The following is a 14,591-nucleotide window of genomic DNA, read 5'->3' on the forward strand; positions in this document are numbered from 1 at the left end:
CTGCCTGCAATGTGGGAAGCCTGTGTTCAATCTCTGAAGATCCCCTGGAGAAGGGAACAGCTACCCACTCTAGTATTCCAGCCCAGGAAATTCCATGGACTGTATAGAGCCCATGCGTTGCAAGAGTCGGACACGGCTGAGTGACTTTCACTTTCAGCCTGTTTGGAAGCATCAGAAATTTACTTTTGCTCCTATGCTACAGAAATACTTCAATTGATTGAGAGTTGACCGGGTGGCTCAAAGTAATTAAAATATTGAAATCATTCGCTGCACAAAGAATTAGCTTTGTTCCAGAAACAACTATATTTGAGACCTTATGTTCCCTTAATTAATTTTATGACAAAAAACAGATGGACTATTAAATAGAAAAATTCAAAAGCTTTCCCAGACAGCACATCTCTTTGGGACTGTCTGAGAACAACTGGAGTAGAGATTCGGACAAAAAAATTTTGCTAGGAGGAATGTTTGGTGAAACAGTTTGTAAATTCTACTGTTTTATAGAAGACAGTGTATATATCATTACTGCATTTTACTAACAGAGACCAGTCCCTTGGGTGATCTTTTTGAGACCTAATTTGTTTGTTTGTTTGTTTGTTTCCATTGATTGCCTAATGCACATAAGGCCAAATCTTGAGGCATTTGTAGACCTTTGGGAATTTGCAGTTGTATATTTCTAAGCTCCATCTCAATATCTGCAAACAACATCAAGATCCAGTCTTTGAAAGGAAATAAATATCTTAAGGTGAGTGGATATCAACTTCTCAGCAGTGACAAAGTTTGAAGTGATGCCAGGATTGGCTCTATTTAAACACTCTAATTAGTGTTTTTTTTTCCTTCATGATTTTAGGTTAATAATATAAAATAGTTATTCAGTACTTAATAATATACCAGTTTTTTAATAACCTCTATTAACTAAAAGGATCTTAGGAGACAGGTTTTACAGATGAAGACATTGAGTCACAAGTGATATAATTGCCCTAAATCACACAAATCTTAAGTGGTAAAACCAACACATGATTTTTGGTAGACTGAGCCTAGAGTGATGTTTAAGCTCTAATCACTATGTTACTGTATTCTTTATTTTTTGAGATTATATTCATTTAAGTTTTCAATGACTGCAAAAAGACATACATAGCAAGACAAGCCAGCTGTTCTGAAAACTTTGCCTGGAGAAAGGTAATCCTGAACTTTAAATGTACTTGTTTGCTTCTTTGTCAGTCCATACACTGGATGACAATTTTCTTGATCTAATTACCCATTTTCTGCAATTCAGTTTCAATATTTCCTATCAGATGCTCCAATGAGCCAAACAGTTTTCACAGAGCCCAATTATTTTAAATCTCTCTTGTTCTGAAATCTGTTACACTGGCTTGACTAAACACTAAAGGATCTTTCTTATGTAGATGTAAATTGCTAGGAAAATGGTGTCCTACTTAAGGCAGAACTGGCGAATGAAATTCTAAATTATCAGACTTAAGTTGCTGGGCTGTTAACTGTCATTGTTAAAGTTTAAGTAACTGGTGAGAATATTTACATATGGAAAAGTCAGAATGCTCCACTATATTGTTATTGTTGTTGTTCAATCGCTAAATTGTATCAGACTCTTTGTGACCCCATGGACTACAGAACCTCAGGGATCAGCAGCATTTAATGACCTCATCCCCTTGTTGCTCCCAGTGCTTTTCTGACCAGTTTATTGCAATTGGTATTCCTAAAACAGCAAGAACAGAGTTGACATATTGCTAACACAGCTCCTTCTTAAATCTGAATCCTGGAATTTCTGTTATTCATAGCTTCTAATATGCACCAAACTCTTGAAAATTCTTCCAAAGCCACTGTAGAAATGCCTGGAATCTCCTGACTGCTTTGCTTTTTAAATTATAATTAAAAAAAATTTTGCTTTTCATGGTTAAAGAGAGTGCCCTTCTTGATGAGACCCTGGAACAAACACTGCTTTTCTTGGTGAATACACTCCTATACTTTCATTACATGGGTAAGGGTGCCTGTTACTTTGGGGAACATTGGCATACACAGGTAAAGTAAACTCAGAACATATTTTGTAAGTGTAAGAATCACAGATGGTAACCCAGTGGTATAAAGTTTTCAAATCTCAGTACAAGTCTTTGTCTTCATAGCTACTCTTTTTCTAGTTGAGGAAACAAAGATTCAGAGAGGGTGACTTGCTTTAGTCACACAGACTCTATGCAAAGTGCTCTTAGCCCATTCTTCACACTCCGTGTGTCATTATACAATCACAGCATTTAAGATTTGAAATTGACAAAGTCATACAGATGTTTTATAACTATTTGCTTGGATAAAGATACAAACAGGAATATCTCTTTTTCACAATATTTGAATTCTATGAAGAATTAAGCTTCATCCTCTACTCAAAAGATTAAACCTTACGAATTATACTTTCTTGACAAAAATACCCACTTCATCAGATCCCAAAGAGACAGACATCTGTTTTCCCAGTAGTATTTGAGATTTGGGTATCAAGCCAATTTTGTTCTTCTCTCTCAAATAAAGTTACATCGTAGAAAGAATAACAGGATTTCCCCCATAACTATAACTCTCTATTCAGATCCTGCAACAAATTAGTTTAGGAAAATGTTATTAGTGTTATGTTATCTTTCAGTGAGAGAAAATAGCAAATCAACATCTGCCCTAAATAGTCCTACATGGAAAAAGTAGGATTTTTGCAAGAAGAGTTTTCTTAGATTTGTGTTGTTAAAGAAACAAAACTTTAGAATTAAAAAAAATTAATTAGGCATACAGACACATACACACATACACACACATATGCAAACAGTAGTGTCCATAGAATTCTCCATACCAGAATACAGGAGTGGGTAGCCTTTCCCTTCTCCTGGGGATCTTCTCGACCCAGGGTTGGAACCCAGGTCTCCCACATTGCAGGTGGATTCTTTGCCAGCTGAACCACAAGGGAAGCCCCCCAGTTATACTGTTCAGTTCACTTCAGTTCAATTGCTCAGTCGTGTCTGACTCTTTGTGACCCCATGGAGTGCAGCACCATAGGCCTCCCTGTCCATCACAAACTCCTGGAGTTTACTCAAACTCATGTCCATTGAATCAGTGATGACATCCAACCATCTCATCCTCTGTCATCCCCTTCTCCTCCTGCCTTCAATCTTTCCCAGCATCAGGGTCTTTTCAAATAGTTATCTGGAGGTCTCCTTTTTTGCTAAGTTTCTCTTCTTGCTATCCTGAGCCTTCTTTCTCATGTCTCCCCTCCTCTTTTAAAATTCTACCTTCATTCTGATTTCTCCACATTTGTTAGAAGTATTTCATAAGGAAAAGAATAACAGGGCACTAAGAGAAACCTAAGTGGATTGGCAAATGGATAAATTTTATTAAATGATATTGTGACATTTATATTGGTATCTTCAAGGTATTTTGGGCTTCCCTGATTGCTCAGTTGGTAAAGAATCCACCTGCAATGCAGGAGACCCGGTTGGATTCCTGGGTCAGGAAGATCCACTGGAGAAGGGATAGGCTACCCACTCCAGTATTCTTGGGCTCCCCTTGTGGCTCAGCTGGTAAAGAATCTGCCTGCAATGAGGGAGATCTGGATTCAATCCCTGGGTTGGGAAGATCTCCTGGAGAAGGGATAGGCTACCCACTCCAGTATCCTGTCCTAGAGAACTCCATGGAATACAGTCCCTGGGGTTGCAAATGGGACATGACTGAGCAACTTTCACTTTCACTTTTCAAGGTATTTTTACTTACATTCAGTTTATTGGTAAATTGTAGATTAATATCTCCAAATGAATGAAAAGTTACTGCATATATGTTGCTTTTCTCATTCTACTGGACTCCATCAAAACACAATCTAGTAATGGGTTTTGTTTACTTGACAGATCAGCAACTTGAGTCTCAACATCAACAGGAATATCTCGACAGGGAGAGAAATCTTTTTGGTTCTGACCTCTGGACAACCCTTCCTACTGGTAATGATTTTAGTATTATTTGGGATTAAAAAAGTAATTTTAGTCAGTTTATGTCTGAGTCTCTTAAGAAACTGTGCTACTCAACCTAAAATGAATGTTGGTCTGAATAACAAAAACCTCCACTTTAGTATTAATTCTGTTCAGACAAATTCAGAGCATCTACCTGGAGATGCTTGAATTTCATGGTCTTTGCTAATCTGGTTACTTTGAGTTTTATCCTGGCAACTCTGATTCTCTTTTCTTAAGTTTTATCTAATTTTCTCAATTCAGAAACATTTTTTTCCCTCATATGTTCTTTATTTTTCTTTTCCATTGTTGTTTACTATAAGGATATTAAATATAGTTCCCTGAGCTATACAGTACAGTGTAGTTGTTTATCTATTTTATGTTTAATAGTGTATGTCTACTAATCCAAAACTCCTATTTATCCCTCCCCTACCTCCATTCCCCTTTGGAAACCACAAGTTTGTTTTCTATGTCTGTGAGTGTGTTCATTTGTGTCATACTTTAGATTCCACATATAAGAAATTCAAAAGATATTTATTCTCATGTGCTCCCAAAGATAATGACCCTGTGTAATTAAGCCTTTTAATCAACACATATATTGAGCACCCTCAGCATGTTGTGGAAGGTAGAGAGAGAAAATAAATTGAAGCAAAGTTTCATAAATTTTTGTCTGTGATGAAACAGGATTTTTGTTTTTATTTTTCATGAAAAATAAAATCAAATTATATATCACTCTATGTACAGAATTTTTTCTCCATTTATTTTTTTTTCACTCAATGAAAAGTTATTAAGTTTGATTCCTTTAGGTAATAAAGAATGCATGCACTGAAAGCAGGAATCTCTTTCCCCTGATTCCTCTTTAGGAGAAACTAAGTCAGTGAAGGAGAAATCCCCACTTCTGATATAACAGCTTTGAGAGAGAAAGGTCAGTGCAAGTTTGGCCCTCTGATTACCGATAGCAGATAAGAGCCAGGAATGAAACACTGATTTGTTGATGGCTCAGGAAATATACCTGAAAGCTAATCTTACTTCTTTGCTGGTTCTTGAACAAGAAAGTTTTAAAATACAGTCTAAGAACAGCCTTTGGCACCATATTTCTGTTAACCACATCTGCTGACAGAGGATGAAAAGAGTTTCCTGGCTTAACTAAAGTCTTCCAACCAGAGAACAATAGAGAGATAAGTGGGAGTCTGAATTGATTAAAGCCATTGATTGAATTTCTTTTTGTATAATATACAATCTCTTTAATAAGTTTGTTGTTTCTAAATTCCCTGTTTTAAAGAATATTATGATGACTCATATAGATGGGTTGAGAAATCAAAAAGGATGACTTTTATTTCATTAGAGCTAGATTAGAAGCCATGTTTCAACCAAATTTGAAGGTTCTATTCATATATGTCAGAGAAAGGGATGAGCAATATTCCTTTAAGGATATTAAAGAAAAACTAATTAGGTCTTGAAAGTTTGTACTTTTTTTTTCAAAGTGAGGTACTTATTGGCTTAAGCCTAGGAGTAAAATGAAAAAGCTATGACTTATAGGGGGGTATTTGAGTGTTGGGTGGAACCAAGGCTCTGGGCTATGGTTCTAGTCTTTGTCTTTGAGTGCTTGTTTGTTTTTGTTCTTTGGTAGATTCTTATCATTTTTAATTTTTTTTTTAATTGGAGGATAATTGCTTTACAATGTTGTGCTGGCTTCTGCCATACAATAAATTGAATCAGTGATAGTTATTGTATATCCCACCCTCTAGAGACTCCCTCCCACCCGAACCACTTTAGGTCATCACAGAGTGCCAGGATGAGCTCTACAATGCTGGCTATACTAACTGAGAAAGTAGCATTGACGTATATACACTACCATGTGTAAAATGGATAGCTTCCCACTAGCTATCAGTTTCACAGATGAAAGTGAAAGTCGTTCAGTCATGTCTGACTCTTTGCAACCCCATAAACTATACAGCGCTTGGAATTCTCCAGGCCAGAATACTGGAGTGGGTAGCTGTTCCCTTCTTCAGGGTATCTTCCCAACCCAGGGATCGAACCCAGGTCTCCCACATTGCAGGCAGATGCTTCACCAGATGAGCCACCAGGAAAGCCCATTTTACATATGGTAGTATATACACGTCAATGCTACTTTCTCAATTTATCCCACCCTCTCCTTCCCCTGCTGTGTCCACAAGTCTGTTTTTTATGTCTGCATCTCTATTCCTGCCCTGCAAATAGGTTCATCAGTACCATGTCCTTGAGCTTTCAAGAGATCACTGGAAAGGATGAAGACATGGGACGGATGAAAGATGGACCCAATCAAGACAGGACCTGTCATGCTGCTTTGGGAATCAGAAAATAACTCTAATGCACCTATTTTGTCTCACTTCTTTCTGCAGATAATATCTTGTAAGGAATGACTACTTTAAATCATTCTTCAGTTAGTGAATTTATCCTTGAAGGGTTAACAAAACGCCCAGAGCTTCAATTGCCACTCTTCCTCCTGTTCCTTGGAATATATGTTGTCACAGTGGTGGGGAACCTGGGCATGATCTTCTTAATTGCTCTCTGTTCTCAGCTTCACTCTCCAATGTACTATTTTCTCAGCCATTTGTCATTCATTGATCTCTGCTACTCCTCTGTCATTACTCCAAAGATGCTGGTGAGTTTTGTGTTAGAGAAGAATGTTGTTTCCTTCCAGGAATGCATGGCTCAGCTTTACTTCTTCCTTATTTTTGTAATAGCAGAAGGTTATCTTCTCACTGCCATGGCGTATGATCGTTATGTTGCAATCTGCAGCCCACTGCTTTACAATATTATCATGTCCCATAGGGTCTGTTCCATAATGATGGGTGTAGTATATTCACTGGGCTTGTTTGGGGCCACAGTTCACACTACCCGCATGTCAATGTTGTCCTTCTGTGGGTCTCATGTTATCAGTCATTATTTTTGTGATATTCTTCCCTTGTTGAGTCTCTCCTGCTCCAGCACCCATGTTAATGAGATACTGCTGTTTATTATTGGAGGAGTTAATACCTTGGCACCGACACTGGCTGTACTCATCTCTTATGCTTTCATCTTCTCTAGTATCCTCCATATTCACTCCATCAAGGGACGCTCCAAAGCCTTTGGCACTTGTAGCTCCCATCTCATGGCTGTGGTTATCTTTTTCGGGTCTATAACATTCATGTATTTCAAGAGTCCTTCTAGCAATACTATGGAGCAGGAGAAAGTGTCCTCCATATTCTATACTACCATGATCCCCATGCTGAACCTCTTGATCTACAACTTAAGGAACAAGGATGTGAAGAATGCACTGAGGAAGGTGCTTGGGGGAAAGTAGTCACCCCAACAAAGGAGATTTCCACAGAGAGGAGATGAAGTGAACCAGATGAAAAGTTGTCATGAGCTCTGTGTTATTTCTTTTTCTCCTCTAGAGACAAAATTCACTGTTACTTACAAAATATATATTTGTACTTGAGAATGTTTGAGGCATTTTAGTCATTTTAATCAAATGATAAGATTTTCTTATAGTCAATATAATATTTGGAAATCTTACTTGTATTCAAGGAAAAGGATTTAGCAGAAGAGGGAGGGCAAGTGAACAACAAAAACAAAAAAGAATATGTTGAAGATATTAATTTTGAAAGTGCTTGATAAATAAGGAGTGGGTTTAGTGTTGTGTTTGAAAAGAGATAATGTTAACTGATTCAACATCTCGAAGGGCAGGAATAGAGATATCTTTAAACTTCCAAGGGAAACTTTTTTTTTTTTTTTTCTTGGCCTAAAGCCATTATATAGAAATATTGAGAATATGGATATCATGACAGAGCTGTGGGGGTTGCAGTACTTATAATAAAGTACCACACAAAGGTGGATTGTGGTGTGTGTGTGGGGAGGGGAGAGCATGTTTAGGGTGAAGAGGTGAGGGTAAGAGATGTCAAAGTCAGCCTAGTCTTATCATATTCAGTTAAGACCAATTATAACTAATCTAAAATCTCACATTGCCTTTCTTTGGAGGCTATCACTTAAGCCATAACTAATCCATTAGAAGTCTAGTAGAGTGTGGTTCTGGCTTGGGGTGTTGAACTTACTTTATTTTGTATTAGAATAATTAGTTTAATGAGGGCAATGCTATTTCTTTTCTCCTGGAATTGTATATAGCTCTTCCCACCCATACTCTGTATGAATCATAGTGTTGCTTTGTTTGTTTGTTTGTTTTAATCACCTTGTGACTTTGACTGTATCCACAATTTCCCTCTGGTGCAGGAACCCAGCCCTCTTGGAGATCAGAAACACAACCTCCTTGGTGGTTACTTGCCCTGAGACATCATTTTGGGCATCAGTGCATAACTTCCATCTTACTCTACTCTTAAGTATGGGGGTCTTAGAGGTATATGCATGAAGTGGTTGGGGGTCAAGCTAAATGATTTTTTGTCTTTGTTCAATGACTTGAATAAGAATATTGGAAAACTTTTAATTAGGTTTGCCATTAACCTTCATTAAGTATGAAGTTGTCATAACAACTTATTTAGTGGATGAAACAAAGATGATTTTCAAAGACTTCCAGAGGCTGGAATGATGAGCACAATTAATGAGTTAAAATGTGCATGGATAATATAAAATTTATACTTTTACCAAATTGATGAGTGGAAAACACTGGTTAACTGTAGAGAATTAAGAACTTTTGATGACAACAGAGTCAATAAAATGAGTACAGCTTCTTTAAAGTTAATGTTACCTTGGCTGCAATAGCTGTATTTTAGCAGAGTAAGAAAACTTAAAAAAAAGTCATTTGCACTATAATGCTTAGAATACTTCCATTTGAATGTAATTCATTCAGTGGATATCACTTTTCAAAGACCGTTGGCTCCTTTTGCATTCTGAGGTCTATGGGCATGATGAATAAGGGACTTGAAATCATACATCCATTCCTATATTAATTCTCTTGGTTATTCATATAGCAAATATTGCAGTATATACTTAGCATTATTCCTCATACTGGTGATAAAGAGATGAATAAAAGCACAAAAGTCCTTACCTTCATTGGATTTAGGTTCTGGTATCAAAGAAAGAAAACAAACAAGGAGACATATATGTAATGTAATAGGTCACAAAACGCTTTTTTAAAAAATAAATCAGGTAAGGCAAGAGTATATGGGTAGGGGGATGCTTAGATTCAAAAAAGAAAAAAAAAAAGGGCAGAAGTGTGGTTATGAAACTTGTGGTAGTTTTTGCCATAGGGCATAACTAGGCTATGAGGAAGAAAGTTGAAGAGAGTCACACTTTTTTAATAATTTAAGAATGCCTTTTTCTCAAATTTCTCATTTACATACCATCACCATTTGTAAGTGGGCCTCCAGTCTCCATATGCTCATTTCCTGGCCTGAACACAGCTTATATCTAAGAAGGTGAAATTTGGGGGGATGTCTTTCTCTCAAGGAGCTATGGCAAATCTTTGTTTTGGGCCTTCTATTAGTTCCCTGTGGCTACTGTAATGAATTACCATGTGAAAAAGAAAGTGAAAATGTTAGTTGCTCAGTCATGTCCTACTCTTTTGTCAACCCATGGGCAGTAGCCCACCAGGCTCTTCTGTCCATGAGATTTCCCAGGCAAGAGTACTGGAGTGGGTTGCCATTTCCTTCTCCAGGGGATCTTCCCAACTCAGGGATCCAACCCAGGTCTCCGTCTGAGCCACCAGGGAAACCCAATGGATTACCGTAACAGAACTTTATTCTCTCACGGTTCTGTAGGTCAGACATCCAAAAATCACGTGAGTGGACAAGAGCCTAGTTCCCCCTAGAGGCTCTAGGGACAATCTGATCCTTGTCTCTTCTGGCTTCTGGTGGAATTCCTTGGCTTGTGGCTGCATAACCACAATCTCTGCCTGACTGGTTACATTGCCTCCTCCTGTTCGCTGTGAAATCACTCTCTGCTTTCCTCTTATAAGCATGTGCCTGATTGTGTTTAGGGCCCTCTGGATAATCCATTGTACTCTCCCCATCACAAGATCTTAATTTAGTCACATCTGCATAGTCTGTTCTGGCCCTAATATGTAGCACCCACGGGTTACAGGGTTTAGGAAGCAGATATCTTTGGGGAGATATTTTTAAGGCTTTTCATGGAAAAGCCTTATTTCCCATGGAAAAGCCTTATTTCCCACGGGAAAATAAGGACCTATGAGATTAATGGAGAATTGTGTGTATCCTCTAGGGTTCTCAGATAGCTTGTCTTTTACAATAGAATGAAAGAAAAAAAAAAGACTCAAACTATAAGACATAAAGCCACAAAATATTACTGTAACTCTTTCAGGGCATGTATCTAGACACCTGGAAAAGGGATATTCATTAAGTCCAAGTTATTATCAAAGTGTGTGGATATAAAAAAAAAAGCAATGTCTTTGTTTTATGTTCTACACCCTGGAGGCTCACTAGAGGCATTCATAGCTTTTTCATATCTGTCATTTAAAACAAACTCCAGTACTTTAGTCAGCCATAATGATCTCAGTTATCTTTTCTGAGGGTTTGGCTCCTTGGACTGATTTGAAGTAGAGTGTCTTTCACGTTATCTAACCATTTATATTTTACTCAGACAGTTTCTAAGCTGGAAGAAACAGGTCCTATATATTATGGTTAGTCAACAAATCCACCTCCATCACTGCCTAGATACAGAATAATTTTGCCCATCCATATGGGTGAGAAAGAACAGACATGAATGGCAGAAGAAAGTGAGTCTCAGAGAATTCTAGGAACTTAGGTCAGTTATTTTGACCAAATGAACAGTACATATGTAAAATGCTTAGTCCTAAGCATCAGTTAAGAGTAGTTCTAATTGCAAAACTAGGAACAGCAGTTATAGTCAGTGATATTATTGTTATTATTGGAACAGGTTTGGAATGAGAGAATTAAAACACACTACTGAAAAAACCCAATTCTGAATCAACTGTATTAATACATCATTTATGTGTAGACTTTGCTAGAGATCCTTGGATACTTGACAAATGGACTTCATTAGAGAAGGGAGTTCAGTGGTAAAACCCTGATATTTCTGGCAAGCCTAGAGCAGAAAAGTAGAGGGCGCCCTTAAACGCTACCATTGTCTTTGATAGTGGTAAGATGATTGGATGACATCATCAACTCAATGGACATGAGTTTGAGCAAACTCCAGGAGATAGTGAAGGACAGGGTAGCCTGGCATTCTGCAGTCCATGTGGTTGCAGAGTCAGACAGTACTGAGTGACTGAACAGCAACAACTAAGTCCCTAGAACACATGCCACAATTATCCTAGAATAGGAAGAGTGCTGGAAAGGTATAATAAACAACAATGGATTTAGGTTGCTCAAGCCATTTAATGATATAAACTCCTGTCACCAGAAACAGTATAGGAGCAGTCACAGAAACATCATTGCTGGTAATATGCTAATACTATCATTGCATCACTGGTAATTAAAGATGAGTTCAGGGGGGAAGATTCATGGAAAATATATCTTGGGCTCCCAGCAGATTTCTGACCTGTATAAGGCTCTAAGTCCTTAGATAGGAAGAGCAGACGAGACTATGTTCTGTCTATATTGCCAAACTCTGTGGTTCACAGCATTTGACCTCTAGAGGGCTGCCACATTTTTAGTTTGGCAGAAGTGCAGTGCTTAGTCACTCAGTCATGTCCCACTCTTTGCAACCCATGGACTTTAGTCTGCCAGGCTCCTCTGTCCATGGGATTTTTCAGGCAAGAATACTGGAGTGGGTTGCCATTTCCTCCTCCAGGGGATCTTCCCTACCCAGGGATTGAACCTGCATCTCCTGTGTCTCCTGCATTGCAGGTGGATTCTTTACCCTCTGAACCATAGTCATTCAAACAGAATAAGCAAACAAATAAGCAACTAACCAAGAAATATAACTATCTTCTACTGTCAGCATCATATCATATAATTAAAGGGTATTTGGAATCCCAACCACAATAAAAATAAAGTGGAAATTATAATTCCCTCTCCCCACCCCCGCAAAAAAAGGAATACTTGTATGCCCATGTTCATAGCAGCATTATTCACAACAGTTGAAAGTTTGAAGCAACCCAGGTTATATTATCAAATGAGTAAACAAAATGTGGTATGTACATACAATGCAACATTATTTGGCCTTAAGAAAGAAATTATGACTCTTACCATAACATGGGTGAACCTTGAGGAGATTATGCTTAGTGAAATAAGTTGAACACAAAAGGAGAAAAATTATGATTTTGCTTATATGTAGTATTTAGTATAGTCAAATCCATAGAGACTGAAAGAAGTGTGGTTACCAGGGCCTGGGGAGAGGAAGAATGGGGAGTTATTATTTAATGAGTATAGTTTCAATTTCTGGGGATGATGGTATGATGACTGAATAGCAATATGAATGTACTTTATGGCACAGAACTGTACACTTTAAAGTGATTAAAATAGTAAATATGTATATTTTATTAGAATTTTTAAAAAGAAAAATAAAGGACAGTCTTACATTGAATGTAAGGAACATTAGCTGTAAGGAACATTATATTTTATTAGTTTCCTCCAGTTTTTTCTACTGACTGATGAAATCAGAGTCAATAACCAGCAATTGCCTTTCAGTAGTCACTGATCTTATTTCACTGTGTTTCAGAATCCTCATAGGTGACATGAAAATATAAAATAAAAAGCTTATTTTGGAATCTTTACTACTCTTGGGAAATATAGAAATAGGCAGGTACAGGGGATGATATAATTATTTTTGAAAAAAAGTTGTTAAATACTGAGCACTCTGATAATCTCCAGGCTCAGTGGGTCTTGGGGGACCTGTGGATAGATCTAATGATGTCCCTACATTTAACAAGCTGCAAATAAAAGTTGAATAACGTGCCACCCTCTTGCTTTTTAAGACTAGGAAACTGAATATCATGAGGTTTTTTTGCAAGAGTTTGTACTATCAGATGAATTTTGATGTTTTGCCTTTAGCCAATCAAATAACTCAATCACTGACGTATAAATATGCACATCAGTCAGTCGAAGGGGATTTGATCTTTCTTGGTAATTACAAGAACCTGTTTCCTAAGCAAAGCAAGCAGTGCCGAAGAACTTCAGTCTCTGAGCAGTATCAGCATAAGTGTCCAGTTTTATTCATGGCAATTGTACCCAATCTAATAGAGGACGGTTTGTGATTAGCAATGCTGCTAACCTTGTGCAATGTTTGTGCTTAATCCAGAAGGAGACTTGCCCTACTGTTCTTTCCACTTGGTTGTGTCCACCATTCTCCTCGCTTATTAATCTCATCTTGTCACTTCCTCCTAACTTGGGTTACAACCTCCTGCAGGAGTGTTTCCAATGTGAGTTCACCTACCTCCGGTGCAGAAAGCATCAATGGGATTTCCATATGTCTCTGAGCGTTCTAGTGCCCTGGAGTGCTTCTAGTCGATGTATTTATTACTTGTCCTTCTTGTACTCCAGTCCACATAAGTCTCCACAAGATAAAAAATAAAAGCTTAGATACAAACCCAGGTAACATATTAAATATTGGAAAGAACATTAGACAAAATATCCTCCTTCTCATTTATCTTGAAACATGGTTCTCAGGTCAGTAGGAGATAGAGGAAGAGTCCTTTCACCTCCTTAGCCCTGTTTTCTTCCTGTTGGCCTCAGAAGCACTTGTCAAAGGTACACCTTTTGGAATAAAGAGACTTCAATGCTGATAATGCTCAATACTTTGAATGACTCTCAAAATATACAAATCTGGAGACACAAATGTTTGAAAGCCTAAGTCTTTCAAACATTTAAAATAATTTTATCACTCACACAAAGATGAAAAATTTAGAATGAATAAGAAACACACATCTTCTTTTTCTTCCTATAAAGGTAATGTATACCCATTATTGTGTGTACTGTGTTCCTTTTGAAAAAAAAATTAATTGTACTGGAGTATAGTGACTTTACAGGAGAAGGAAATGGCAACCCACTCCAGTATTCTTGCCTGGAGAATCCTGTGGACAGAGGAGCCTGGTGGGCTGCTGTCCATGGGGTCGCACAGAGTTGGACACGACTGAAGTGACTTAGCATGCATGCATGCATTGGAGAAGGAAATGGCAACCCACTCCAGTATTCTTGCCTGGAGAATCCCAGGGACAGAGGAGCCTGGTGGGCTGCCGTCTATGGGGTCGCACAGAGTCGGACATGACTGAAGTGACTTAGCAGCAGCAGCAGAGTGACTTTACAGTGTTGTGCTGGTTTCTACTGTTCAGCAAAGCTATATATATATATATATAGAGAGAGAGACAGATACTCCCTCTTTCTTGATTTCTTTCCCATTTAGGTCACTACAGAGCACTGAGTAGGGTTCCCTGAGCTACACAGCAGGTTCTTATTAGTTACCTATTTTATACATATTAATAGGACCAGTCAGTCAGTTTAGCCACTCAGTCGTGTCTGACTGCAGCACACCCATCATTAGAAAAGACCCTGATGCTGGGAAAGACTGAAGGCAGGAGGAGAAGGGGATGACAAAGGATGAGATAGATGGTTGGACAGCATCACTGACTCAATGGACATGAGCAACTTCAGGAGATGGTGAAGGACAGGGAAGCTTGGCATGTTGTAGTCAATGGGATTGCAACGAGTTTGACATGACTGA

General features: G+C 38.1%; 1 protein-coding gene across 1 annotated transcript; it reads left to right on the forward strand.

The window, feature by feature from the left end:
- Window positions 1-6,369: 6,369 nt before the first annotated feature.
- LOC110122519 (olfactory receptor 8D2-like) lies at window positions 6,370-7,302 on the forward strand. The gene has a single exon (XM_020870043.2). It carries the CDS (start codon window positions 6,376-6,378, stop codon window positions 7,300-7,302), a length of 927 nt encoding a protein of 308 aa, XP_020725702.2. The 5' UTR covers window positions 6,370-6,375.
- Window positions 7,303-14,591: the final 7,289 nt, after the last annotated feature.

Source organism: Odocoileus virginianus, unplaced genomic scaffold (genome assembly GCF_023699985.2).
Source record: "Odocoileus virginianus isolate 20LAN1187 ecotype Illinois unplaced genomic scaffold, Ovbor_1.2 Unplaced_Scaffold_19, whole genome shotgun sequence".
Classification (NCBI taxonomy): domain Eukaryota; kingdom Metazoa; phylum Chordata; class Mammalia; order Artiodactyla; family Cervidae; genus Odocoileus; species Odocoileus virginianus.